We start from the raw sequence: 27,940 nt of genomic DNA on the forward strand, positions 1-27,940 counted from the left end.
AAAAGCTTGACAACAATTGCCAAGGAGTACTTGCAGGAGCTAGTTGATAGGAATCTCATTTTAGTTCATGAGTTGGGGTTACTTGGGAATGTAAAATCCTGCAAAATTCATGATTTACTAAGAGATTTATCAATGAAAGAAGCTCAAAAACAGAGGTTTTTTTATGTTTTAAGAGAAGACAATCCCCAAGGAGTAATTAGGCAACACCGGATTGTTATTCCAAGAAGTAATTCTGTGAAAAAAATCCGCAATGCCTTTGAATCCATGTCACATGCCCGTTCTTATGTCCTACGGAGTGACGATAGCATTCCAGGATCAAAATCTAGATTTCTGAGGACACTATATACACGCGAAGAACTCTATGCAGTAAGAAATACCCCAGAATCTGTGCTTCATTGTGTGAACTCACGATACCTTGCTTTTTCAGTTTCTAGACGTTGTAAGTGTGTGAAAACTTCAATCAAATTGCTTTGGAATCTACACACACTAATAATTTCTTTTATGGGTGATTCTACTAAGCAAATTGATATCTGGAAAATGCTTAAACTCAGGCATGTCAAGTTTATACATCCGAATATCCACCTCCGAGCTCCCCCGAGCACTGACGATGATATTATTATCATGAAGAATCTAGAGGCGCTCAAAGGAGTGAGGAATCTCAATTTGAGTGAAGATGTTGTTCAAAGAATTCCCAATATCAAGAAATTATATATAAGTTATGATATGAAAGTAATTGAGGGAGTGAACTATCTCAGCTGTCTTCAGTGTCTTATTAAACTTGAATCCTTTGATGTCGGTCTACTCCACATCCACCAATAAGGAAAGATATGTTCAGAAGATGAGCTTCCCACACTCCCTTAAGAAGTTGAATCTCGAGCTACCAATTAGGTTTTGAGTGGGAAGACATACTGCCAGTGATAGGTGCCTTACCACTTCTTCATAAGCTCACATTTTGTGGAGGTCGCTTCAAAGAAGGCGAGTGGGAAACAGTTGAAGGCCAATTCCCCAGCCTCAGGTCACTAAGCTTGGTCTCTTGTCGAGATCTAGAAAACTGGACAGTGTTAGAGAGCTCCCATTTTCCATTTCTTCAGAAGCTTCGTCTTTGCTACATGAAAAAATTGAAGGAGATTCCTTCAGAAATTGGAGAAATACCAACACTGAGATCAATTAGATTGGAATATTGCAATGATTTATTGGTGTTGTCAGCTAAAGATATATTGAAGGAGCAAGAGGATTTACAAGGAGACCAACTAGACCTTCATGTACGTGTTGAAGTCGAGGAGAAAGATAAAGCGTTGCGGAGGCTGGCAAGTTCCAATTTTAAAGTTTTAGTGTGTCTATAATCTAGAGTTGAAGTGACTTGATCGCTCTACTTTACTTTGTATGCTTCCCTCCATAATACTATCAGTGAAGTCTTCTCTTTCTTTGTAAACTTAAAATGGTCAATTTTTATTTATAATCTTGCAAATTTGGAATTGCTTGACACTTACATATTGAGTTTCTATTGTTCTTTTACGACTCGAGAGTTAACCCTTGAGGAGCTTTGTCTTTGGTTTTTAGATGATTTGAAGGAGATCCCTTCAGAAATTTGGAGAAATATCTACACTCAAACCAATTGAAATCATGTATATTAAAGGAGCAAGACGATTTACAAGGAAACAAACTACGCTCAAAAAGGACGTTGAAGTGGCTCTTGATATTTTAAATATGTGGTTGTTATTCACAAGCACAAAAGCAACTAGCTTTATGTTCATTTGTTTCTTATCGTTATTATATTAGTATTTCAATAAGCTACAAAACATCACATTAGTGTTCTACTTACATCTCTGCAAATTTATATCTCATTTTCATTCACAACATTCTCAATTCCGTCTCTTAGCATTCATGGCGGCTTATGCATCTCTGATTTCTCTTATGAAAGTCATAGATGATATTGAAACTCATCCATACCCTCCCATTTTTCTCAATAAACAACAAGTTGAATATCTCACTGAAAAACTTGTGTTTTTGCAGGAATTTCTCGAAAGCTATAAATCTCCTTATGCATACAGCGACGAAGCAGATCCATTGGAGATGCGCATTGTAGATGCAGCTCAAGCGGCCGAAGATGTGATCGAGTCATATATCATTGACACTATTCACCTTTCTGCAGCAGGCCAGCAGCAACTGGCGATGGTGGTGGTGGTGATGAACAAATCAGTTGCATCCACTTCTATCAAGATCTGCAAAATGTGATAGAAGAAATTGATTTGATCACAAAAGAGGTGACTTTGATAACGAGGGAGAAGGTAGTTCACCAGCAAAAAGTGGCTTTTGATGATGCTGGTTTAAGATCCAATTCCACGCATCTCATGGTAGGGTTTGATGATGTGCTTCTTCAACTCTTGGATAGGCTTACTGATGGAAACACCAATCGCCAAATCATCCCTATCGTAGGGATGGGTGGAATCGGCAAAACTACTCTCGCAAAAGGTGCGTTCGAACACAAGCTTATTAAAGAGCGTTTTGGTATTTGTGTGTGGACTACCATTTCCCAAGATTATAATATAGTAGAAACTCTTAGAGAAGTTCTCTCTCGAGCAGGAGGGTCCTCGAGCAGTATGGATGAGAAAGAATTGGTAGTAGAATTACACAAATGCTTATGGGGTAGGAATTATCTCGTTACTGCTAAGATGATAAACATTTTTTAGTCACAAATAAATTATTAGACGGCGTTCGGTTGGAGAGATTAGCATGATATAATTTGGCTGACAACTTTAACGTGTTCAATTGCTAATATTGGAAATTATGTTGGCCCAATACAAATAAAGGCCAGTGGTCGGCCCATCTACATGATATATTTTCTGCATTGAAATACTGAAATACCGACTATTAATCGGAGCTTCAACCCTCCGACTATTTTATCTCTCCACATCTCTCTTTTGTTCCCCATTATCTTTCTCCAATATTTATTTAGTCTTATAGAAAGCCAATTTCAACCAATCAACTACTAATTTATAGTATAACCAACCGAACACGGTTAGATGATATTTATTGACTTTATTGTTTATACAAAAGTCAATATATTTAATTTCTTAGCACTTTATTTTTCGATTTACCGTCTTTAATGTTTCTACTTTTCTTACTTACGCTTTCTTTAACTTCTATTCTCTTTCTTACATCTCGTGATCAAAAGAAACGTTAATACGGAAGGGCATCTGATTTACCTTCCAAATAGGAGTCCATTTCACATGGATTTATTGGCTAATAATTTTACTACTATTTGTGAGAACAAAAAACTCAATATTCTACTATTTTTGAAGGACTAAAATTCTGGCATTTGATATTTCAAATATGTGATTGTTATTCAAAAGCACAAATGCAAGTTGCTTTAATTTTATGTTTATTTGTCCTTAGCAAAAGGGAAATTGTGGGTGGGGAGCTGTCAGTTGTGTCGTTTAGGCAATGGAATGTAGCTGAAAAGAATCATGCATAATTGCTATGTAGGGTCATTCTTTAATTAAAAAGTTATTAATAGTATTTTAAGATATCTTCAAAATAATTCTATCGTATTAGTCTTCTTCATCACTGCTTTAATCTTATTTTCATTCACACTATTCATCTAATCAGTCTCTTAGCATTCATGGCGGCTTATGCATCTCTGATTTCTCTTATGAAAGTCATAGATGATATTGAAACTCATCCATCCCCTCCAATTTTTCTCGATAAACAACAAGTTGAATCTCTCACTGAAAAACTTGTGTTTTTGCAGGAATTTCTCGAAAGCTATAACTCTCCTTATGCATACAGCGATGAAGCAGATCCGTTGGAGATGCGCATTGTAGATGCAGCTCAAGCGGCTGAAGATGTGATCGAGTCATATATCATTGACACTATTCACCTTTCTGCGGCAGCAACTGACGATGGTGCTGGTGGAGATGATGATGATGATGATGGTGGTGGTGATGATGATGGTGATGGTGATGGTGATGGTGATGGTGAACAAATCAGTTGCATCCACTTCTATCAGGATCTGCAAAATGTGATTGAAGAAGTGGATATGATCAAAAAAGAGGTGACTGGAATAACAAGGGAAAAGGTAGTGCACCAGAGGAACGTGGCGGATTTACGATCCAGCAGTTCCACTGAGAAGAGCTCTATCATGGTAGGGTTTGATGATGTGCTTCATCAACTCCTGCATAAGCTTACCGATGGAAACACCAATCTCCAAATCATCCCTATCGTAGGGATGGGTGGCATCGGCAAAACTACTCTTGCAAAAGGTGCGTTTGAACACAAGTTTATCAAGGATCATTTTGATATATGTGTGTGGGCCACCATTTCTCAAGATTATAATATAGTAGAAACTCTTAGGCAAGTTCTCTCTCGAGCAGGAGGGTCCTCGAGCAGTATGGATGAGAAAGAATTGGTAGTAGAATTACACAAATGCTTATGGGGTAGGAGGTATCTCGTTATATTGGATGATATGTGGACCATAGATGTGTGGGATAGGTTGAAATTTTCTTTTCCTGATTGTAGTAAGGGTAGTCGAATAGTGGTAACAACTAGGATGTCCAACTTGGCTGCCTACTTAACTGATTCCTATGGAGTTTTTAAGATGGGATTTCTAGACAAGGCTAGTAGTTGGACTTTGTTCTCCAAAACTGTATTTGGGGAACAAGGTTTTCCAACTCAACTCGAGAGAATTGGAAAGAAAATTGTGGGAAAGTGTAATGGACTTCCTTTGGCGATTGCTGTGATAGGGGGTCTAATGGCTAAATCCGAACCTACAGTAGAATATTGGGAGCACATAAAGGAAAACTTAAGCTCAATAGTGAATTCGGAGAATGATGATTATTGCTTGAGAATATTGAAACTAAGTTATAATCATTTGCCTGCCTATCTAAAGCCATGTTTTCTGTACATGGGAGTGTTTGAGGAAGACCGTGAGCTTAGTGCTTCAGAAATTGTCGAGCTATGGGAGTCTGAAGGGTTTCTTAAACCATTAGACAACAAAAGCTTGACAACAATTGCAAAAGAGTACTTGCAGGAGCTAGTTGATAGGAATCTCATTTTAGTTCATGAGTTGGGGTTACTTGGGAATGTAAAATCCTGCAAAATTCATGATTTACTAAGAGATTTATCAATGAAAGAAGCTCAAAAACAGAGGTTTTTTTATGTTTTGAGAGAAGAAAGTCCTGTAGGCGTAATTAGCCAACACCGGATTGTTATTCCAAGAAGTACTTCTAAGGAAAAAATCCTCAATGCCTTTGAATCCATGTCACATGTTCGTTCTTGTTTACTATGGTGTGACAATATTAGTGTTCTAGAATTGCCAAAATCTAGATTTCTGAGGACACTACATGCATATAGACTTTATACAAAGAGAAATACCCCAACACCTGTGAACTCACGATACCTTGCTTTTCGAAACGTTCCTTTTCATGTGCAAACTTCAATCAAATTGCTCTGGAATCTACATACACTAATCATTTTTTGTGAGGGTGATTCTATGGGACGAATTGATATCTGGAAAATGCTTAAACTTAGGCATGTCGAGTTCATTGATCAAACGATGCATCTCCGAGCTCCCCCGAGCGCTGACGATGATATTATTGTCATGAAGCATCTAGAGGTGCTCAGAGGAGTGAAGAATCTCAATTTGAGTGAGGATGTTGTTCAAAGAATTCCCAATATCAAGAAATTATCCATACATTATGATATGGAAGTAATTGAGGGAGTGAACTATCTCAGCTGTCTTCAGTGTCTTACTAAGCTTGAATCCTTGAGTTTGTTCTCTACTCCACCAATAACGGAAGGTATGTTCAGAAGATGAGCTTCCCAGACTCCCTTAAGGAGTTATATCTCTCTTTCCCAATCGGTTTTGAGTGGGAAGACATACTGCCAATGATAGGGGCCTTACCACTTCTTCACGAGCTCACATTAATTTTCGGTCGCTTCAAAAAAGGCGAGTGGGAAACAGTTGAAGGCCAATTCCCCAGCCTCAGGTCACTAAGCTTGGTCTCTTGTCAAGATCTAGAAAAGTGGACAGTGTCAGAGAGCTCCCATTTTCCATTTCTTCAGGAGCTTCGTCTTTCTTGTATGAAAAAATTGAAGGAGTTTCCTTCAGAAATTGGAGAAATACCAACACTCAGATCAATTGAATTGTATCATTGCAATGAATTATTGGTGTTTTCAGCTAAAGAGATATTAAAGGAGCAAGAGGATTTACATGGAGACCAACTAGACCTTCATGTTCTTGCTGTAGTCGAGAAGAAAGATAAAGCGTTGCAGAGGCTGGCAAGTTCCAATTTTGAAGTTTTAGTGTAGTGTTAATGTGTATTGATCTCTCTTCTTTTTTCTTAATTATTTCCTTGTAAACTTAATCAGATCAATTTTTCATTTCTCATCTTGCATATTTGGAATTGCTTTGATACTACACATTGAGTTTTTGAAGTGATAAAGGAACAATGCATCTTGTTTAAGTCAGACAATATATACCTTCTACATTAATGAGCACATGTTACAGTCGTCAATTTCCAGTATGTATATCGAAATTGTTGAGTGTTGATGAAAAATTTGATGAAATATTCATTCCCCGATTCTGAAACGCTAAATGCCCAGATTTTGATATACGCGAGGATGATCAGCAGGTGTTCGAGAAATGCTAGAGTAGTCTATAAAATAGAATTCCATTTCAAATTGGCTTCTTTGAGAACGGTAGATTTTTTTTAGTGCTCAACTTAGTTGGGACGTAGGAATTACAATTAATTGTCTGTTTCATGGTTATTTTCAAATGGATTGGTTAAGAGTTACTCCCTCCGTCCGCCATTAGGAGTCTCATTCATAGGCGGCACGGATTTTAAGAAATGTTAAGAAAAGTGGATGGAAAAAAGTTAGTGGAATAGGGATCCCACTTGTATATATTAGTTTCAAATGAAATGTGAGTGGAATGAATTAGTGGAAGGTGGGACCTATTAACTTATTACCATTTATGGTAAAAGTGAACCGAGACTCTTATTCGCAGACGGACTAAAATGGAAAAACGGGACTCTTATTCGCGGACGGAGAGAGTAAGACTTAAGAGTATTATCATAAAATCAAATCTATTTTTGTTAAAGTGCAAAACTAACAAAGGGCTTATTTGTTGGTTTCGAAATTTTAATATCAAAATGTTGCTTAATAAAACAACAACATAATTCGAGCATCATATTAAATATCATAATTTGAAAAGAAAAATATTAAATTTACACATTTTACGTGAGAAGTGCTAGTATTATTGATAACACGAAAATGAAAAATACGAGTAGTAATTATGCTCAAATTTGGGCTTTGTCGAGAATTGATGTCTGGAGAAGCCCACTTTGGAGTTGAAAGTTTATTGGTGATCAATGGGAATAAATTACTCTATCTAATAAGAAAATATCATGCTTCAAAGAATCGCTCATCATTTCATTGAATTTTTCTTCTAGTTAATGAATTGATAAATATGGGGATGAGTTCTTCTAGTAGCCGTGATATGGCTAGACAAAATAAATCATTAATCTCTAGTCTCTCCACCTAATTTAAGTGATGCATTTTTTTAAAAATTTTAAAAAACAATATTTAATTAATTAAATGAAGAGATAATAAAATATAGGATAGATGAGAGAATAAGAATAAATTACAAAATATCAAACCGTGTGACATTCGATACATACCTCATAGAAGTCTCTTCTTAACCACCCTTTGCCTCTTAACTTTGTGTCCTGATCAAAGATAGAGAGGAAAAGAATCATCAAACTCTTGAAGCATTGCTGAAATTAAATGAGAAGAAGTCACGACTCGATAAACGAGTAAGAGAGAAAAATAAACGTTACTTGGTGGATGATGCGGAGCTCTAGACTTAGGCATGCCTCTTGGGAAGTTGGAGAACAATTTGGAAACGGAACGGCCACAAATCTGATGGTGCTTCTTCTGAGGAAGAGGAAGAAATATTGAAGTACACTTCAACAGATACAGCAAGAGATTATCACCAACCTAATATTTGTCATTACCACACCAATCAATCAAGCCCAATGTGCAAATATACCCAGAAAATAGTACTACATAATATCTCATTCGCTTACCCTACTAAAGAGGACAGCCCACTTTGCGGATGTCAGTTCATCAACCGTCGGACCACACTGGCTCTCTCTTGAATGACAAGAGATGATTTAATTTAGAATATGATCCAAAAGCATAGACTGATAGAAGAGAGAGTCCATTCAAGAATGAGACTCTAAGATTGCACCCTCCGTTGCCACTCCTAGTTCCAAGAATGAGTGCCCAAAGATGTGAAATAAATGGATACGAAATCCCGGTCGGAACAAGAGTGGTAGTGCAAGGATGGGTACTTGGAAGGGACCCCGAGTACTGGAACGATGCTGAGAAGTTTATACCTGAGAGATTTGAGGAAAGCTCGCATGATTTCCATGCGAGCAATCTCGAATACATGCCCTTTGGTGCGGGAAGGAGAATATGTCCTGGCATGTTGTTCGGTCTGGCAAATGTGGAGATTCCACTTGCTATGCTTCTTTTTCATTTCGATTGGAAAATGCCATATGGGATGAAGCATGATGAATTGGATATGACGGAGGCCTTTGGCGCGACTGTTAATAGGAAACACCCATTGCGCTTGATTCCTATTGTTAAGCGACCTTTACTGCATGCACGTTTTTGACTTATTCAATGAGCGTTTACTTTGAGTGGTAAGTGTGTTAAGTTGATATTGTATGTAATGTGTTACAGATTCCAACGCAAGTAAATACTCCATCTATCTCAATAAATATGAAATATTTGGTTTTTGGCACGAGATGTTAGGCAATGTTATTTTGTGAATTAACGAAGAAAGGATAAAATAATAGAGATGATAAAAAAAGATAGGGTTGGTTCTAAGCTTATAGATTTATATTAAATCTGGGCTACAAATTCAGGCTCAGTCTGGGCTTTTTAATAAAGTGAATATGTGCAAAAAGCCCACTTTTTTAACAATAGATTTGGAATAGAAGTTTATTTTTGAGCTGAGCCCAATGAGGTTATGGAGCGATCCACATAAATAAATGATCTAAAAAAGTATTAACTTTCAAATCAATTCGGCCATAAATAAATCGTCCATCATTTTATTCAATTTTATTACTGTACATAAATAGATAAATGAATTATTATTCGCATTAGAACCAGTATATTTCTAAAATACTATTGCAGTACAAATTTAGAGGTGAAATCGCATTAGAATCATTTTATTCAATTTTTTTTATTGATATAAATTTCTTGAAATCGCTCCTTGTCGATTACCGCCAAATTTAGAGGTGAAATTAGTACTCCCTCCGTCCCGCTTTAGCAGTCCCATTGACTTTTCTGCCATCATTTTGTAAAAATGATAAAAAATAGTTAAAGTAGAAAATTGGTAAAGTAAGAGCGACAATAATATAGAGAAGACTATTCCCTATATTATTCTCTCTCTTAATTTCTCAGTTATCCTTTTTAACTATTTTTTATTAGGGAGTAATATTTTGCCCCTAATTTTGTGACAGTTTGCAGTTGCTACTGAATTGTGATTGAAATTCGTCGGAAGAGGATCTTTGGTTTAGAAGATGTCACAATAATTTTACATGTTTCTAAAGATTAACTTAGTTGCCTTAATCTTCCAAAGATTAACTTAAAAGCATCCTAATAAAACTTTGAATGCACACTAGGTGTTTGACTATAGTTGATTAACTTGATTTACCTTAAAAAAAATTCATTTTTGATGATTATTTACCAATGGATTTCTCGGCTAACAGATTTACCAAAAAATCCATTTCCTTTTTTTGAAAGGCTAAAATTCAATTTGTAAAAGGTCTTATAAGTGGATTTTTAATATTTTCAGTGTGTGGTTGTTATTCACAAGCACAAAAGTAACTTATCTTTATGTTTATTTGTTGTTTTGCTAAAAGGAAATTGTGAGAATGGATGCCAGCTGCAAAGATTATGTATATTTCATGGATAATTATAATGTAGGGTCATTCTTGAATTGAAACGTCCATAGCCACACAATTGCAATATTTTCAACAATATCACTTTGGTCTTCTTCTTTCATGTTTGCATTTTATCTCATTTTCATTCACACTGCTCAAATATTCAGTTTCTGAGCTTTCATGGCGGCTTATGCAGCTCTGATTTCTCTTATGAGAGTCATAGATGATATTGAAACTCATCCATTCCCTCCAATTTTTCTCGATAAACAACAAGTTGAATCTCTCACTGAAAAACTTGTGTTTTTGCAGGAATTTCTCGAAAGCTATAACTCTCCTTATGCATACAGCGACGAAGCAGATCCGTTGGAGATGCGCATTGTAGATACAGCTCAAGCGGCCGAAGATGTGATCGAGTCATATATCATCGACACTATTCACCTTTCTGCGGCAGCAACTGACGATGGTGCTAGTGGTGGTGGTGATGATGATGGCGGTGGTGTTGGTGGTGATGGTGAAGGTGATGGTGAACAAATTAGTTGCATCCACTTCTATCAGGATCTGCAAAATGTGATTGAAGAAGTGGATATGATCAAAAAGGAGGTGACTGGAATAACAAGGGAAAAGGTAGTGCACCAGAGGAACGTGGCGGATTTACGATCCAGTAGTTCCACTGAGAAGAACCTTATCATGGTAGGGTTTGATGATGTGCTTCTTCAACTCTTGGATAGGCTTACTGATGGAAACACCAATCGCCAAATCATCCCTATCGTGGGGATGGGTGGAATCGGCAAAACTACTCTCGCAAAAGGTGCGTTCGAACACAAGCTTATTAAAGAGCGTTTTGGTATTTGTGTGTGGACTACCATTTCCCAAGATTATAATATAGTAGAAACTCTTAGAGAAGTTCTCTCTCGAGCAGGAGGGTCCTCGAGCAGTATGGATGAGAAAGAATTGGTAGTAAAATTATACCAGTATTTATGGGGTAGAAGATATCTCATTATATTGGATGATATGTGGAGTATAGATGTGTGGGATAAGTTGAAATTTTCCTTTCCTGATTGTTGTAATAGTAGTCGAATACTAGTCACAACTAGGATGTCGAACTTGGCTGCCCACTTGACTGATTCCTATAACGTCTTCAAGATGGGATTTCTAGATGAGGCTGGTAGTTGGACTTTGTTCTCCAAAACTGTATTTGGAGAACAAAGTTTTCCTACTCAACTCGAGAGCATTGGAAAGGAAATTGTGGAAAAGTGTAATGGACTTCCTTTGGCGATTGTTGTCATAGGGGGTCTAATGGCTAAATCCGAACCTACACTAGAATATTGGGAGCACATAAAGGAAAACTTAAGCTCAATAGTGAATTCGGAGAATGATGATTATTGCTTGAGAATATTGAAACTAAGTTATAATTATTTGCCTGCCTATCTAAAGCCATGTTTTTTATACATGGGAGTGTTTGAGGAAGACCGTGTGCTTAGTGCTTCAGAAATTGTCAAGCTATGGGATTCTGAAGGGTTTCTTAAACCATTAGACAACAAAAGCTTGACAACAATTGCAAAAGAGTACTTGCAGGAGCTAGTTGATAGGAATCTCATTTTAGTTCATGGGTTGGGGTTACTTGGGAATGTAAAATACTGCAAAATTCATGATTTACTAAGAGATTTATCAATGAAAGAAGCTCAAAAACAGAGGTTTTTTCATGTTTTGAGAGAAGAAAGTCCTGAAGGCGTAATTAGACAACACCGGATTGTTATTCCAAGAAGTACTTCTAAGGAAAAAATCCGCAATGCCTTTGAATCCATGTCACATGTTCGTTCTTGTTTACTATGGTGTGACAAGATTAGTGATCTAGAATTGCCAAAATCTAGATTTCTGAGGACACTACATGCATATGGACTTTATACAAAGAGAAATACCCCAAAACCTGTGAACTCACGATACCTTGCTTTTCGAAACGTTCCTCTGCATGTGCAAACTTCAATCAAATTGCTCTGGAATCTACATACACTAATCATTTTTTGGGAGGGTGATTCTATTGGACGAATTGATATCTGGAAAATGCTTAAACTTAGGCATGTCGAGTTCTATAATCGAACGATGCATCTCCGAGCTCCCCCGAGCGCTGACGATGATATTATTGTCATGAAGCATCTAGAGGTGCTCAGAGGAGTGAAGAATCTCAATTTGAGTGAAGATGTTGTTCAAAGAATTCCCAATATCAATATATTATCCATAATTTATGATATGGAAGTAATTGAGGGAGTGAACTATCTCAGCTGTCTTCAGTGTCTTACTAAACTTGAATCCTTGAGTTTGTTCGTCTACTCCACCAATAACGGAAGGTATGTTCAGAAGATGAGCTTCCCAGACTCCCTTAAGGAGTTGGAACTCTCTTTCCCAATCGGTTTTGAGTGGGAAGACATACTGCCAATGATAGGGGCCTTACCACTTCTTCACAAGCTCACATTAATGTGGAGGTCGCTTCAAAAAAGGCGAGTGGGAAACAGTTGAAGGCCAATTCCCCAGCCTCAGGTCACTAAGCTTGGTCTCTTGTCAAGATCTAGAAAACTGGACAGTGTCAGAGAGCTCCCATTTTCCATTTCTTCAGAAGCTTCGTCTTTTTAATATGAAAAAATTGAAGGAGATTCCTTCAGAAATTGGAGAAATACCAACACTCAGATCAATTGAATTGGATTATTGCAATGAATTATTGGTGTTGTCAGCTAAAGAGATATTGAAGGAGCAAGAGGATTTACAAGGAGACCAACTAGACCTTCATGTCCGTGCTTACGTCGAGGAGAAAGATGAAGCGTTGCTGAGGCTGGCAAGTTCCAATTTTAAAGTTTCTGTGCTTCCGTCGAGGAGAAAGAATTGAAGTGATTTGATCGCTCTTCTTTACCTTGTATGCTTCCCTCCATAATATTAGTGAAGTCTTCTCTTTCTTTGTAAACTTAATCTGGTCAATTTTCATTTATAATCTTGCAAATTTGGAATTGCTTGACAATTATAATGTAGGGTCATTCTTGAATTGAAACGTCCATAGCCACACAATTGCAATATTTTCAACAATATCACTTTGGTCTTCTTCTTTCATGTTTGCATTTTATCTCATTTTCATTCACACTGCTCAAATATTCAGTTTCTGAGCTTTCATGGCGGCTTATGCAGCTCTGATTTCTCTTATGAGAGTCATAGATGATATTGAAACTCATCCATCCCCTCCAATTTTTCTCGATAAACAACAAGTTGAATCGCTCACTGAAAAACTTGTGTTTTTGCAGGAATTTCTCGAAAGCTATAACTCTCCTTATGCATACAGCGACAACGAAGCAGATTCGTTGGAGATGCACATTGTAGATGCAGCTCAAGCGGCCGAAGATGTGATCGAGTCATATATAATTGACACTATTCACCTTTCTGCGGCAGCAACTGACGATGGTGCTGTTACAGACGTGCTCCGTAACGAGGCCGGTTAACTAACTTCTCGGAGGGATAAGGTGATCGAACCTTCGACGTTCTCGAAAGATAGACCACGAATTGCTGATTTTCGGACGTTCTCCGACGAACAACAATTAGGAACGAAAGATAATCTTCTTGTTGCTCAAGACAAGTTTAGGAAAAGTATTTCATTGATTAATTGGATTAATTGAATAAATAAAATGATAACAACCTATCCCTATTTATAATAATAGAACTACTACCCTAACTTAATGAACAAGAAACAAATATATGAAAAGATATTCAAATCTAATAATATCTAAACTAATATGAGAAGGATAGGGTGAATCACAATTAACTAAATAGAATAATATCTTATGGATATTCCCTAATAATATGTAGAGGATGATCGTATCATCTTCATCTGTGCAATTTGTGATAGGGAGATTCAATATAGAGAACAGAAAAACGGATATCTGAAAGTCGTGCATGGTGACAATTGCAAAAGAGTACTTGCAGGAGCTAGTTGATAGGAATCTCATTTTAGTTCATGAGTTGGGGTTACTTGGGAATGTAAAATCCTGCAAAATTCATGATTTACTAAGAGATTTATCAATGAAAGAAGCTCAAAAACAGAGGTTTTTTTATGTTTTGAGAGAAGAAAGTCCTGTAGGCGTAATTAGCCAACACCGGATTGTTATTCCCAAGTACTTCTAAGGAAAAAATCCGCAATGCCTTTGAATCCATGTCACATGTTCGTTCTTGTTTACTATGGTGTGACAACAATATTAGTGTTCTAGAATTGCCAAAATCTAGATTTCTGAGGACACTACATGCATATAGACTTTATCCAAAGAGAAATACCCCAACACCTGTGAACTCACGATACCTTGCTTTTCGAAACGTTCCTTCAGCATGTGCAAACTTCAATCAAATTGCTCTGGAATCTACATACACTAATCATTTTTTGGGAGGGTGATTCTATTGGACGAATTGATATCTGGAAAATGCTTAAACTTAGGCATGTCGAGTTCATTAATTGGAAGATGCATCTCCGAGCTCCCCCGAGCGCTGACGATGATATTATTGTCATGAAGCATCTAGAGGCACTCATAGGAGTGAAGAATCTCAATTTGAGTGAAGATGTTGTTCAAAGAATTCCCAATATCAAGAAATTAGCCATAACTTATGATATGGAAGTAATTGAGGGAGTGAACTATCTCAGCTGTCTTCAGTGTCTTACTAAACTTGAATCCTTGAGTTTGTTCGTCTACTCCACCAATAACGGAAGGTATGTTCAGAAGATGAGCTTCCCAGACTCCCTTAAGGAGTTACAACTCGATTTCCCAATCGGTTTTGAGTGGGAAGACATACTGCCAATGATAGGGACCTTACCACTTCTTCACGAGCTCACATTAATGTCCGGTCGCTTCAAAAAAGGCGAGTGGGAAACAGTTGAAGGCCAATTCCCCAGCCTCAGGTCACTAAGCTTGGTCTCTTGTCAAGATCTAGAAAAGTGGACAGTGTCAGAGAGCTCCCATTTTCCATTTCTTCAGAAGCTTCGTCTTTGTGAAATGAAAAAATTGAAGGAGATTCCTTCAGAAATTGGAGAAATACCAACACTCAGATCAATTGAAGTGCAACTTTGCAATGAATTATTGGTGTTGTCAGCTAAAGAGATGTTGAAGGAGCAAGAGGATTCACAAGGAGACCAACTAGACCTTCATGTCCGTGCTGTAGTCGAGGAGAAAGATGAAGCGTTGCAGAGGCTGGCAAGTTCCAATTTTAAAGTGTGTATTGATCGCTCTTCTTTTCTTTGTATTCTTCCCTCCATAATTTTAGTGAAGCCTTCTCTTTCCTTCTGTGCCTCAAGTTGTTAGTATTTCCTTGTAAACTTAATCAGATCAATTTTCATTTCTCATCTTGCAAATTTGGAATTGCTCCCGCATAATATTTCAAAAATTTGTTAGTACAATTGAGATTATGAAAACTTTATTAAATTCCAGCATATATAGTTATTTTGCAAAAATAAAAAATAAAAATTCAAGAATTATAACCCAAACAAACAATTATGAAATTAAGTCGAATATGTTGTATATACTTTTATAAGTGTAATAATTTTGGTAAAACGAATTTGGATAATTTTTAATGTGACTAATTCATGTATGCAAGAGAATGGTTAGGAACAAGTATAATATTTAGATTACTACTAATTTAGATGGAAATTTGAAATAGAATTGAAACTGTCATAGGGGGTCTAATGGCTAAATCCGAACCTACAATAGAATATTGGGAGCACATAAAGGAAAACTTAAGCTCAATAGTGAATTCGGAGAATGATGATTATTGCTTGAGAATATTGAAACTGAGTTATAATCATTTGCCTGCCTATCTAAAGATTATATCCGTTGACAGGGGCGGAGCCAGGATTTCAATTCGACGGGGGCAAAAATATATCTAAGAAGAAATTTAAATAGTTTGAGGTGGGGCAATTATAAAGGAAATCATAAATTTTTAAAAATTACTCTATGAAATAGTACTACATGAAATATATGAGGAGTTTGGGAAGACATGTGATTAGAGCTTCTACAATCGTGGAGCTATGGGTTTCTGAAGGATTTCTTAAACCAATAGACAATAAAAGCTTGACAACTACTGCAAAAGAGTACTTAAAAGAGCTAGTTGATAGGAATCTTATTGTAGTTCATGAGTTGGGCATACTTGGAAATATAAAACACTGCAAGATTCATGATTTACTAAGAGATCTATCGATGAAAGAAGCATAAAAACAAGGGTTTTTTTATGTATTGAGGGAACAGAGTCCTCAAGGAGTAATTAGACAACACCACATTGTTATCCCGGGAAGCACTTCAAAGGAAAAAGTTAGCAATGCCTTGGAGTTTATGTCACATGCTCGGTCTTATGTACGTCATAAATATGAAGTTCAAGAACTGCCAAATTCTAGATTCCTTCGGACACTATTTTCATATGATAGCAAGTATATAGGGTTTGAAAACTTGTATTCCCTTGAAGAAGTGTTTCGTTTGGTGAATTCACGATGCCTTGCTCTTAAAGCTAGTTGGGAGTCCGTGATTCCTTCGATCAATCTGCTTTGGAATCTAAGTACACTAATTATTTGTTGTGAGAAAGATTTTATTGCACCAATTGAATTTTGGAGAATGCATAAGCTTAGGCATGTCGAATTCCCGAACCGGAATTTGTATCTCCCGAATCCTCCGAGCATCGACAAGGATATTACTATCATGGAGAATCTAGAGACACTGAAGGGAATGGATGATTTCAGTTTAAGTGAAGATGTCGTTAAAAGAATTCCCAATATCGAGAAATTGGATGTGAATTACAGTGTGGAACTACTTGAGAGAGTGAACTATCTGAGCTATCTTCATTGTCTTAGTAAACTGGAATCCTTGAGGCTGTGGATCTACTCCCTCAAGGATAGAAACTATGTGCTGAAGATGAGTTTCCCGCTCTCTCTTAAGAAGTTGACTCTCTCTCTACTGAGTAGCTTTGAGTTGGAAGACGTAATGCCAACGATAGGTTCGTTACCACTTCTTCAGAAGCTCAGATTATACGATGGTCGCTTCAGAACGCGCGAGTGGGAAACAGTTGAAGGCCAGTTCCTCAGTCTCAAGTCACTAACATTGTGGGAATGTCGTGATTTTGAGAAATGGACAGTGTTAGAGAGCTCCCACTTTCCGCTTCTTGAGGAGCTTCATCTCTTGTATTTAGATGGATTGGAGGAGATCCCTTTAGAAATTGGAGAAATCCCCAAACTCAGGTCGATTAAATTGCACAGTTGCAGTGAATCGGCAGTGTTGTCGGCTAAGCGGATATTGGAGGAGCAAGAGGATTTATACGGAGACCAACCGGACCTTCGAGTAAGCGTTACAGTTATGAAGAAAGATAGAGCCTTGAAGATGTTAGCAAGCTCCAACTTTAAAGTTAGTGTGTTTGGTGAATAGTGTGATCGCTCTTCTCTCTTTCGTTTCTTGCGACTTGCAAGTTGATATGTCATTGTAAACTTAATGGATCAATTTTTATTTCTCATTTTGCTTAATGTAGTAAGTGCTTCTTCCATCCCTGCTTAATTGTCACTCTTTAACTTGGCATGGGTTTTAAGATATATAAAGAAAAGTTGAATAAATTAAAAATGAGAATTATTTTTTGCCAAAATTATAAATGACTCAATTAACTTGGAACTTCCCAATATGAAAAAATGACTCTATTAACATGAAACGGAGGGAGCAAGTAGTTGTCTGCAAATTTGTTAATTTCATTTAAGAATATATGAAAGCTTTTTAAATTCCGGCACGGGTAAATAATAAATTTGTAATGTGATAAATTCATGTAATGCACCATCTTAAATAGGTTTATATCGAAATCATGTAGGAAAAATTGAAGAGAATGATAGGCGGCCCAAGCCAAAGAGAATGATCAAAGGTCTTGTCGCCAAACCAAATCCCTGGGACGTTATCAAGATTGTCACGTTAGAATAGTTCGTTCTTAATTTATTATTACATGTAATAAATATACAGTTGAGCATAATTATAAGTTTCTTTCCGTGTTTTTTGTTGATTTTTTCTTGTAATGCAAAAGTGAGTAGTAGTAATATTTAAAGTAATTTTTTTTAATAGTAATTTGTTGGTTTTTTGTCATTCCTTTTGAAACGACATAAGTATTAATGCAAAATTGTTAAAGTAAGATAGATATTGAAAAAAAAGTGTGTTAGTAAAAAATGAGTCACACTTTATTAAAGAAAGTTACTATTTTTAGGGAACATACTTACAAGGAAAGAATTTCTATTTTTAGGGATGGAGGGACTATATCAGCAGTTGACTGTTTTGTGGTTATTTTGAAACGAGTTTTATGGTAAAGAATTAGACAATATTTTTTTCTTCAAAAAAAATAAATATTGTTAAAAGTCCATGTCTACTTATTTTTTTTAAGGGCCACATTAACGAAGGGCTTATTTGTTGCTTTTGAAATTTTAATTCCTTAAAAATGGATGTGCACAAATGTCCAGCGACTTAATGGGCCAAAAACAATATTTTGGGCCGCAAAACAATTACTCTTAGAACCGATTATATTTTTTGGGCCTAACAGAATTCCAACTATGGGTCATTTTCAAAGTTCCATTTCACATGGATTTATCGGCTAAGAGTGGTGTTCGATTTTCAAGATAAAATAATACCAACATAATATCTAGGATTGAGTTATATGATTATTTTAGTAATAGAGAGTTAGCTATTACTAATTATCCTATGATTATCCATCTAGGATTGAGTTGTGGAGTTGAATTTCATGAACCAAACACACTACAAATTTGATCCCGGATACAATCTTGCAAGCCGAACATCCCCTAAGAGTTTTGCTACTACTATTAGTATGTGAAACGTTGTTTGGGGGTTAATTTCTAATGGATTTCTCGGTTAAGAATTTTACAAAAAAAATTAATTGTCTTGTCTTGAAGGGCTAAATCAATTTCAAAAAGGACGTTGAAGTGGCTTTTGAGTTTTGGTATTTCAAATTTGTGATTGTTAGATTTATGTTTATTTTGTACTTTAGCTAAAAGGAGAACTGTGACTTGTGTCGTTCAGCTGCAAAGATTCATGCATAATTGTATGTAGGGTCAATCTTTAATTGAAAAGTCCACATCCTTACAATCGCAATTGTATACTATTTCAAGAAAGCTGCAAAATACTTCTATCTTATCACATTATTCTTCTATCTTACAATTCTTTTTTTTTATCTTTTTCTGTTAAAAAGAAATGTCTCACTGAAACTTAAAAAATACAGTAATGAACTCAAAAGTAATTTTCTTAGCTAGTACTACCTCCGTTCCATAGTAATGGAGACGTTTCTTTTCGGCAATGAGATTAAGAAAATTGTGTTAGGTGAGTTAAGTAAAGGGAGAATAAAGTGGAAAATGAAAAAGGTAAAGATATGAAGAGAGAATAGAGTAAGAGAGAGTAAATTAGGTGTGGAGAGATGTGTTGACTTTTACTAAAAAAGGAAATGACGTAATGGAACGTACCAAAATGACAAAATGACTCTATTACTATGGAATGGAGGGAGTACATCGTACGAAGTTAAATTAGACGTTAGAAAAATATACTAATAATATCGGAAAAGCAAAAGACAAAAGAGAAAGAGAGAAAAAGAAAAAGAAAAAGAAAAAGGAAAAGGAAAAGGAAAAGGAAAAAAGAAGAGTTGTGTATATAGGAGTAGGTACTTTGTTGAGATTAGAAGTTACGCGTAATAAAGATAGTACTCCAATAAACGGTCTATATAAGTTTTGATATACAAACACAAGAAGTAAAAAAGAAAATAGACACACACACACATAAGAATGAGTGAGAGAAAGATGCTTAATCATTGGAGCCACGAGCATCCACTTCCTCTGGTGAGGGTTAGTATTACATATGGTTGTAATGGTTGTACTGGGAGTTTTAGAAGAGGAGAGAGAGGTTATAGCTGCCTGGAATGTACGTCTTTTTTCCAACTACATGAAGACTGTGCAGAGGCGCCGAGGAAGATCAGACACGCAATGCACCCTCAACACACACTCACTCAACAATTCTCTTTCCCTTGGTATTGGCATACGCGCTGCTCTATCTGCACGTTGGAAGTTGGACTTTAAAAGCATCGTGTACAGATGCACGGGCGCAAAATGCACGTTCATGGCACATGTCAGATGCGCGCAGGGCAGCGACATGATGTATGCAGCTGAAGAAGATGTGGAGCAGCAGAGGAGCAGCAGCATCATCCATCATCCGAGTCACCCTGAGCATCAACTCTTGTTTCTGAAGAGAAGTTGTTCATTCCAGTGCGATGCTTGTGGCACCACAGGCGCCAAAGGGAGTTCCTACACATGCACCACACCTGCATGTGAGTATTGGATCCATCAGAGATGTGCTTCTTTGCCTCAGAATATCCAAAGGGAAGATCACAACCACTCCCTCTCTCTCTCTTATCATGTCCCTCCTCAATATCTCAGATATGACTACCGTTGTGAAGTGTGCAGAAAAAGATTAATATCCAAACTTTGGATATATCATTGCGAGCTTTGCAGCTATGTTGTCCATCTCGCCTGCACTTTCAACAAAACACTTGCCATCACTAGGTATAATCGATACTCATGTAAATCTAATTATGTTACCTCAAAAAAATGTTGGTTTATATATGTTGAAATGTGTGTTTTGTTGCATTGAATGTAGAGAGAAAGGGATTATGGAGTTTCCAATAAATGATGTGGCTGTGGGAGAGGACCTAATTGGAGCTTTTCTAAGGAGACAAGGAGTTGATGCACATACACTCATTCCTCATCAAGATGATGTTGATTATGAGTTCCACCATCACAAACTCACATTAGTCTCCTCCTCATCATCATCATTTCAAGAACAAGAAGAAGAAAATAGTGATGATGATGATGACGAGGAAGACAACTCTTGTAGAAAATCGGAGTTAATATGCAATGGGTGCATTACTCCAATATTTCTTAAACAAACATCATTTTCATCTTCTTCTTCGTCTTGTTTAAGTACTACTAGTAGTAGTAGTAGTAAAGATTACTACTACATGAGATGTAGCATGAGATCATGCAAATACTATCTCCACTTGGCGTGCTTCCACATGCCATGTCAGCTCTCCTCTCTTCCTCTCCTCCACAAACATGAGAATGAGAATAATCACAGCCTTGTCCTTCAATCCGGTGACAATCGTAAACCATGGAATAGGCAACAATGCAGCGTCTGCTATAAAGAGACGAATGGTCTGTTTTATAGTTGCACAAAATGTAAAGACTTCAAAGTAGATATAAAGTGCGCTTCAATGCCGGACACCATATATCACGCAGCTCACCCTCCACACCGCCTCAACCTGCTCTCCAGAGAAGATACTTGGAGGCGAGATGGCGATACATGTGATGCCTGTAATGATATCTTATGGTTTCCTGGTGTACAAAGGTATGCATGCGGCAGCTGTGATTTCGTCGTGCACTTTAGATGCGCGATTTTGCCAGCATCAACCACCAGCCTTAGATGGGACAAGCACCACCCGCTGCTTCTCACGCACGACGCCACTCTAAACCATCCCGGTGAATTCTACTGCAATGAATGCGAGGAAGAAATGAATCCCAAGCATTGGATGTATCACTGCCGCAGTTGTGATATATCCTTCCATCCGAGCTGCTTTAAAACTACATCCGGCGAGTATAGAAACATCAAGTTTGGGCAGGAATATAATGTGAATGCAGAAACCCATCCACACCCTCTCACCTATCAAATTCTCACTACAAAACGCCGCTGCGACGTTTGTGGTAAGGATATGCATGAAAAGACAGGTTTTTACTGTGCATTCTGCAATTTCTTCATTTGTTTCGACGTATTCTGCAACTTCTTCATTTGTTTCGACGGCTGCGGTAAAGATATGATCAAAGATGGCAACATTGAGGCTGTGGATTGAAAAGAAAAAGGCTCAATATTTACATACTGTATTTGTTTGAGTGTACTATTTTTAATTTAATGAAGATTGTAGCTTGCTTTTTAAAAATACAGTTGATCAAATTTTCACTTCTTCACATGCTTAAAGATTAAGGACATCTTCTGTAGTTATATTAATTAACCCGTTATTGTGTGTTTCTTGGTAGTGATTGAACATCAATTCAAATAAATATTTAACTCTTTTCAAAATCAGGACGCATTAATTGTCTCTTGAAGACCAACTGAGCTATCCGGGCGGGTGACTAATTAAGCACCTATTTCTTTGTTGTCCTAACTTGTGATTCAGCATCACTTCAAATTATATATTTTAGATTTTTAGTATTCATTAGATTCAAAGAGAAAAGTAAAAGATATAATGACAAAATGTGAGGACAGCAAAAGACAAACAATGAGACAAAGATAAAGACAAAAGACAAAGGTACATAGGCATAAATAAAAAAAGGAGATTCTTGGATTGGAATTGAATGAAGTGATGATTGTCATATACATTCTTTTCTCATGTTGGAGGTTTTGTATGATTCGTTCTATACTTCTATTCCAATTTATGTGAGCTGGACACCCGTGAAAGCCTAATTAATTAAGGGATTTGTTTGGAATGTTGTTGATAGATCCATTTGGAGATTCGACAGAAAAAAATTGATTTGGTCCGCCTTGCTTGGGCTCAGAAAATTGATGGGCTTTGGATTGTTTAATGCATTGTAGAATATTGCATGACTTTGGAGATGGGGACCGTTGATTTGAGTGACGAATTTTATTCTTTGGGCCTAAAGCCCAATTTGATGAATTCGAATTTATTATTGTGAACTCTTTGATAGCAATGTCTCTCTTGAATTATATATATGATATGTTAGTCTCATAGTAATTGTTCAATGCTTATTGAATAATACTATATGATTTGGAATTATCGTATGAATATGCTGTGTTTTATAAATTGTTTGAATGTTTACACACAGTGGGAGTTCTAAGACAGTGATACGTACTAAATATGAGAACTCAGTTGATATGTCACGCGGCCCTGCATTTTTAGTCGTTGAAAGGGATAAACAACTTTGCCTCAGATAAAAATCATGAATACATTTGATTTACCTTAGAAATCCATTTCAGATGGATTTATCGGCTAAGAATTTTATTGTTGATAGACTATAGTTGATTAACTTGATTTACCTTCAAAAAATTTCATTCTTGATGATTATTTACCAATGGATTTCTCGGCTAACAGATTTACCAAAAAATCCATTTCCTTTTTTTGAAAGGCTAAAATTCAATTTGTAAAAGGTCTTATAAGTGGATTTTAATAATTTCAGTGTGTGGTTGTTATTCACAAGCACAAAAGTAACTTATCTTTATGTTTATTTGTTGTTTTGCTAAAAGGAAATTGTGAGAATGGATGCCAGCTGCAAAGATTATGTATATTTCATGGATAATTATAATGTAGGGTCATTCTTGAATTGAAACGTCCATAGCCACACAATTGCAATATTTTCAACAATATCACTTTGGTCTTCTTCTTTCATGTTTGCATTTTATCTCATTTTCATTCACACTGCTCAAATATTCAGTTTCTGAGCTTTCATGGCGGCTTATGCAGCTCTGATTTCTCTTATGAGAGTCATAGATGATATTGAAACTCATCCATTCCCTCCGATTTTTCTCGATAAACAACAAGTTGAATCGCTCACTGAAAAACTTGTGTTTTTGCAGGAATTTCTCGAAAGCTATAACTCTCCTTATGCATACAGCGACGAAGCAGATCCGTTGGAGATGCGCATTGTAGATGCAGCTCAAGCGGCCGAAGATGTGATCGAGTCATATATAATTGACACTATTCACATTTCTGCAGCAGCAACTGACGATGGTGCTAGTGGTGGTGGTGATGGTGAACAAATTAGTTGCATCCACTTCTATCAGGATCTGCAAAATGTGATTGAAGAAGTGGATATGATCAAAAAAGAGGTGACTGGAATAACAAGGGAAAAGGTAGTGCACCAGAGGAACGTGGCAGATTTAAGATCCAGTAGTTCCACTGAAAAGAAGCATCTCATGGTAGGGTTTGATGATGTGCTTCTTCAACTCTTGGATAGGCTTACTGATGGAAACACCAATCGCCAAATCATCCCTATCGTGGGGATGGGTGGAATCGGCAAAACTACTCTCGCAAAAGGTGCGTTCGAACACAAGCTTATTAAAGAGCGTTTTGGTATTTGTGTGTGGACTACCATTTCCCAAGATTATAATATAGTAGAAACTCTTAGAGAAGTTCTCTCTCGAGCAGGAGGGTCCTCGAGCAGTATGGATGAGAAAGAATTGGTAGTAAAATTATACCAGTATTTATGGGGTAGAAGATATCTCATTATATTGGATGATATGTGGAGTATAGATGTGTGGGATAAGTTGAAATTTTCCTTTCCTGATTGTTGTAATAGTAGTCGAATACTAGTCACAACTAGGATGTCGAACTTGGCTGCCCACTTGACTGATTCCTATAACGTCTTCAAGATGGGATTTCTAGATGAGGCTAGTAGTTGGACTTTGTTCTCCAAAACTGTATTTGGGGAACAAGGTTTCCCTACTCAACTCAAGAGTATTGGAAAGAAAATTGTGGAAAAGTGTAAGGGACTTCCTTTGGCGATTGCTGTGATAGGGGGTCTAATGGCTAAATCCGAACCTACAGTAGAATATTGGGAGCACATAAAGGAAAACATAAGCTCAATAGTGAATTCGGAGAATGATGATTATTGCTTGACAATATTGAAACTAAGTTATAATTATTTGCCTATCTATCTAAAGCCTTGTTTTCTTTACATGGGAGTGTTTGAGGAAGACCGTGTGCTTAGTGCTTTAGAAATTGTCGAGCTATGGGAGTCTGAAGGGTTTCTTAAACCATTAGACAACAAAAGCATGGTGACAATTGCAAAAGAGTACTTGCAGGAGCTAGTTGATAGGAATCTCATTTTAGTTCATGAGTTGGGGTTACTTGGGAATGTAAAATCCTGCAAAATTCATGATTTACTAAGAGATTTATCAATGAAAGAAGCTCAAAAACAGAGGTTTTTTTATGTTTTGAGAGAAGAAAGTCCTGTGGGCGTGATGAGGCAACACCGGATAGTTATTCCAAGAAGTACTTCTAAGGAAAAAATCGTCAATGCCTTTGAATCCATGTCACATGTTCGTTCTTGTTTACTATGGTGTGATTTTATTCGTGTTCTAGAATTGCCAAAATCTAGATTTCTGAGGACACTGCATGCACTTAGACTTTATCCAAAGAGAAGTACCCCAAAACCTGTGAACTCACGATACCTTGCTTTTCGAAGCGTTGCTTTTCATTTGCAAACTTCGATCAAATTTCTCTGGAATCTACATACACTAATCATTTTCTGTGAGGGTGATTCTATGGGACGAATTGATATCTGGAAAATGCTTAAACTTAGGCATGTCGAGTTCTATGATCGAATGATGCATCTCCGAGCTCCCCCGAGCGCTGACGATGATATTATTGTCATGAAGCATCTAGAGGTGCTCGGAGGAGTGAAGAATCTCAATTTGAGTGAAGATGTTATTCAAAGAATTCCCAATATCAAGAAATTATCCATAATTGTGCGAGTGAACTATCTCAGCTGTCTTCAGTGTCTTACCAAGCTTGAATCCTTGAGTTTGTCCGTCTACTCCACCAATAAAGGAAGGTATGTTCAGAAGATGAGCTTCCCAGACTCCCTTAAGAAGTTGAATCTCGATTTACCAATTGGTTTTGAGTGGGAAGACATACTGCCAATGATAGGGGCATTACCACTTCTTCATAAGCTCACATTACGTGGAGGTCGCTTCAAAGAAGGCGAGTGGGAAACAACTGAAGGCCAGTTCCCCAGCCTCAGGTCACTAAACTTGGTCGTTTGTCAAGATCTAGAAAACTGGACAGTGTCAGAGAGCTCCCATTTTCCATTTCTTCAGGAGCTTCGTCTTTGTAAAATGAAAAACTTGAAGGAGATTCCTTTGGAAATTGGAGAAATACCAACACTGAGATCAATTGAATTGTATCATTGCAATGAATTATTGGTGTTTTCAGCTAAAGAGATATTAAAGGAGCAAGAGGATTTACAAGGAGACCAACCTGACCTTCATGTTCGTGTTGAAGTCAAGAAGAAAGATAAAGCGTTGCAGAGGCTGGCAAGTTCCAATTTTGAAGTTGTAGTGTCTATTTTCTAGTGTTAATGTGTATTGATCTCTCTTCTTTTTTCTTATTTATTTCCTTGTAAACTTAATCGGATCAATTTTTCATTTCTCATCTTGCATATTTGGAATTGCTTTGATACTACACATGTAGTATCCACATTGTCAACAATGTCTTTAGCAAGATCAAGCTTAAATTTAAACAATTTTTCAAGCAAATACATTCTGGAAGACATGGAGGTTTCAGTATACAGAGTATCAAGTAATTTCCACATTTCATCAGCAGATTCCTCATGATCAACTTTCCTAATCACAGAATCAGATAGATTTAACACAATAGTAGCCCTTGCCAATTCATTCATCTCATCAATTTTATCCTAAGCAGTACCATCAGGCAATGTACCATCAACAACTTTAAACACCTTTTGTTGAATCAAAACACATTTCATTTTCTGTTTCCAAATAGCAAAGAAAGGGACTCAAATCCTTGACTGTCACGAGCAAGACTGGCCAAGGCTATCCCAGCTCGCAATCACTCACTACTGGAGGGCGCAGGGGGTCACTTGGGCAGTACAAGATGCTTGGTGGTCAAGTGACTTGAGATCACAGATCAAAGAGCACAAGAAACAGCGGAAGCAACACAAAGAAAAGAAAACACAGAAGTCCTAAGTCCTTGCCAAAGACTGTCTACCAGAAACAAAAGCCCAAGCCTATAGTTGGCACTAAACAGAAATTTAAACAAGAAAGAGTTAAGCCAATTTACCAGAGTGAACCCCCACTCGAAGGAGGATTCCACTTGCCCACCTCCTTAAGCGACTCGGCGTGCTAGACTAATCCCCCCGTGGCTCTGATACCACTGTAGGGATCAGATTAGTCTGGGTTCACTAATTACCGAGACCTCTTTGTTTTGGTACAAGAGAGCTCAGCCAAACTCTCACCCACGCGGCTGATTTTAACAAGTAATACAAACTAAGATCACTAGAATCTAGTTCTAACTATTACAAGACCTTGAAGCTACAGCTCCAGCTTCAATTGCACTCAAATGTACCTGCACACTCAAGGAACACGTTAGTACAACTAAGAGAGATCCTCTCGGATCTAAACACAAGATATTAACTAAAACACCAAAGAGTAAGAACAAGATATCAGAGGATCTTGGCTCAGAACCCGCCACACGAACACAGATCTATTCTTCCAGAACTTAGATCCAAGGGAGCACAAGTGGATTGGATAGAGTTAACCCTCAGACCACCAATACCTCCACCGTAAAAGCCCCTCACACCAGATCAAGATCCACCGGACAAAACCTCCACTCACAAACCCTAGAACTTCTCTAGAACTTAAGCAATCGAAGAGATTGCTTCACACCAGCACTCACACAAGATCTTACTCTCAAAGAACCGAGAAAGATCACCAAGAGATGGCCGGAAGAACACCAGAGAGAAAAGGAGAGAAGAGAGAGAAGTTCTCAGTCACACACAGAAGAGAGAGAGAGATATCAGATATGAAACGGCTCAATGAAGCCACAACACATAACAACTCTCAACCCTACATCCAACGGTCAGGAAACAATCATCCAAAGAGAGGACACGTGGCAACATCTGGTTAGAGGGGTTAAGTTATTGGGCTCAACCCAATTTATAACATCTGGGCTTAACAAATAAACACAGCCCAAATAATAGTCCATCAACAAACATCCAACACATCTCACTACCTTTTCCATTTTCCACTTTATTCTCCTTTTGCTTAATTCGCCTAATATAATTTTTCTTAATCTCCGTACCGAAAAGAAACGTCTCCATTCTTACGGAACGAAGTGAGTAATTGTCTATGTGGGCTTGCCCCATGTGGGCAAAG

At 37.3% G+C, this 27,940-nt stretch overlaps 5 protein-coding genes and 2 long non-coding RNA genes across 9 annotated transcripts in view; 5 read left to right on the forward strand and 2 right to left on the reverse strand.

Moving 5' to 3' along the window:
• LOC125205665 (putative late blight resistance protein homolog R1A-10) overlaps positions 1 to 1,543 on the forward strand; it is a 6,789-nt gene extending 5,246 nt beyond the window's left edge. The window contains exon 2 of the mRNA XM_048104728.1: positions 1 to 1,543. Coding sequence (XP_047960685.1) covers positions 1 to 819 — 819 coding nt within the window. The 3' untranslated portion in view covers positions 820 to 1,543.
• Positions 1 to 8,140, reverse strand: part of LOC125205669 — a 10,759-nt gene extending 2,619 nt beyond the window's left edge. Inside the window, exon 1 of the long non-coding RNA XR_007173809.1 lies at positions 8,088 to 8,140. This is a non-coding gene — a long non-coding RNA (uncharacterized LOC125205669). The remainder of the gene's footprint in view (positions 1 to 8,087) is intronic.
• LOC125205663 (putative late blight resistance protein homolog R1A-10) lies at positions 3,561 to 14,410 on the forward strand. Of its 2 annotated transcripts, none has more exons than XM_048104724.1 (2): positions 3,561 to 5,029; positions 13,917 to 14,410. In XM_048104724.1, the coding sequence occupies exons 1-2, from the start codon at positions 3,623 to 3,625 to the stop codon at positions 14,112 to 14,114; spliced, it is 1,605 nt and encodes a 534-aa protein (XP_047960681.1). In that variant the 5' UTR covers positions 3,561 to 3,622; the 3' UTR covers positions 14,115 to 14,410. The 2 variants fall into 2 exon arrangements, with proteins under 2 accessions (XP_047960681.1, XP_047960682.1); XM_048104725.1 differs by lacking the exon at positions 13,917 to 14,410 and adding an exon at positions 5,780 to 6,418 and having other exon boundaries at positions 3,561 to 4,262.
• LOC125205670 lies at positions 7,357 to 7,991 on the reverse strand. Its single transcript, XR_007173810.1, has 2 exons — positions 7,839 to 7,991; positions 7,357 to 7,727 (listed from the first exon to the last, which is right to left on the reverse strand). It is a non-coding gene; the product is annotated as an uncharacterized LOC125205670 (long non-coding RNA).
• On the forward strand, positions 9,997 to 12,909 carry LOC125205662 (putative late blight resistance protein homolog R1A-10). The gene is made up of 2 exons (XM_048104723.1): positions 9,997 to 10,764; positions 10,876 to 12,909. The coding sequence occupies exons 1-2, from the start codon at positions 10,137 to 10,139 to the stop codon at positions 12,468 to 12,470; spliced, it is 2,223 nt and encodes a 740-aa protein (XP_047960680.1). The 5' UTR covers positions 9,997 to 10,136; the 3' UTR covers positions 12,471 to 12,909.
• A 5,438-nt stretch (positions 14,411 to 19,848) lies between the features above and the next one.
• Positions 19,849 to 22,054, forward strand: LOC125205666. The gene is made up of 2 exons (XM_048104729.1): positions 19,849 to 20,541; positions 20,636 to 22,054. The coding sequence occupies exons 1-2, from the start codon at positions 19,850 to 19,852 to the stop codon at positions 21,879 to 21,881; spliced, it is 1,938 nt and encodes a 645-aa protein (XP_047960686.1). The 5' UTR covers position 19,849; the 3' UTR covers positions 21,882 to 22,054.
• Positions 22,055 to 23,353: 1,299 nt separating this feature from the next.
• Positions 23,354 to 26,252, forward strand: LOC125205660 (putative late blight resistance protein homolog R1A-10). Of its 2 annotated transcripts, none has more exons than XM_048104722.1 (2): positions 23,354 to 24,080; positions 24,192 to 26,252. In XM_048104722.1, exons 1-2 carry the CDS (start codon positions 23,492 to 23,494, stop codon positions 26,117 to 26,119), a joined length of 2,517 nt encoding a protein of 838 aa, XP_047960679.1. In that variant the 5' UTR covers positions 23,354 to 23,491; the 3' UTR covers positions 26,120 to 26,252. The 2 variants fall into 2 exon arrangements, with proteins under 2 accessions (XP_047960679.1, XP_047960678.1); XM_048104721.1 differs by having other exon boundaries at positions 23,355 to 25,612; positions 25,661 to 26,252.
• The last annotated feature ends 1,688 nt before the right edge of the window (positions 26,253 to 27,940 follow it).

The sequence above is a fragment of the Salvia hispanica genome, chromosome 2, assembly GCF_023119035.1.
Source record: "Salvia hispanica cultivar TCC Black 2014 chromosome 2, UniMelb_Shisp_WGS_1.0, whole genome shotgun sequence".
Lineage (NCBI taxonomy): Eukaryota > Viridiplantae > Streptophyta > Magnoliopsida > Lamiales > Lamiaceae > Salvia > Salvia hispanica.

Coding starts and splice junctions, on each gene's coding strand:
- LOC125205663 (XM_048104724.1), top strand. CDS start 3,623: ATGGCGGCTTATGCATCTCTGATTTCTCTTATGAAAGTCATAGATGAT. Junction 5,030..13,916: donor TTGCAAAAGAGTACTTGCAG/GAGCTAGTTGAT, acceptor GAGTACTTGCAG/GAGCTAGTTGATAGGAATCT.
- LOC125205662 (XM_048104723.1), top strand. CDS start 10,137: ATGGCGGCTTATGCAGCTCTGATTTCTCTTATGAGAGTCATAGATGAT. Junction 10,765..10,875: donor CAAAACTACTCTCGCAAAAG/GTGCGTTCGAAC, acceptor TCTCTCGAGCAG/GAGGGTCCTCGAGCAGTATG.
- LOC125205666 (XM_048104729.1), top strand. CDS start 19,850: ATGGTTGTACTGGGAGTTTTAGAAGAGGAGAGAGAGGTTATAGCTGCC. Junction 20,542..20,635: donor AAAACACTTGCCATCACTAG/GTATAATCGATA, acceptor CATTGAATGTAG/AGAGAAAGGGATTATGGAGT.
- LOC125205660 (XM_048104721.1), top strand. CDS start 23,492: ATGGCGGCTTATGCAGCTCTGATTTCTCTTATGAGAGTCATAGATGAT. Junction 25,613..25,660: donor AAGGAAGGTATGTTCAGAAG/ATGAGCTTCCCA, acceptor GATTTACCAATT/GGTTTTGAGTGGGAAGACAT.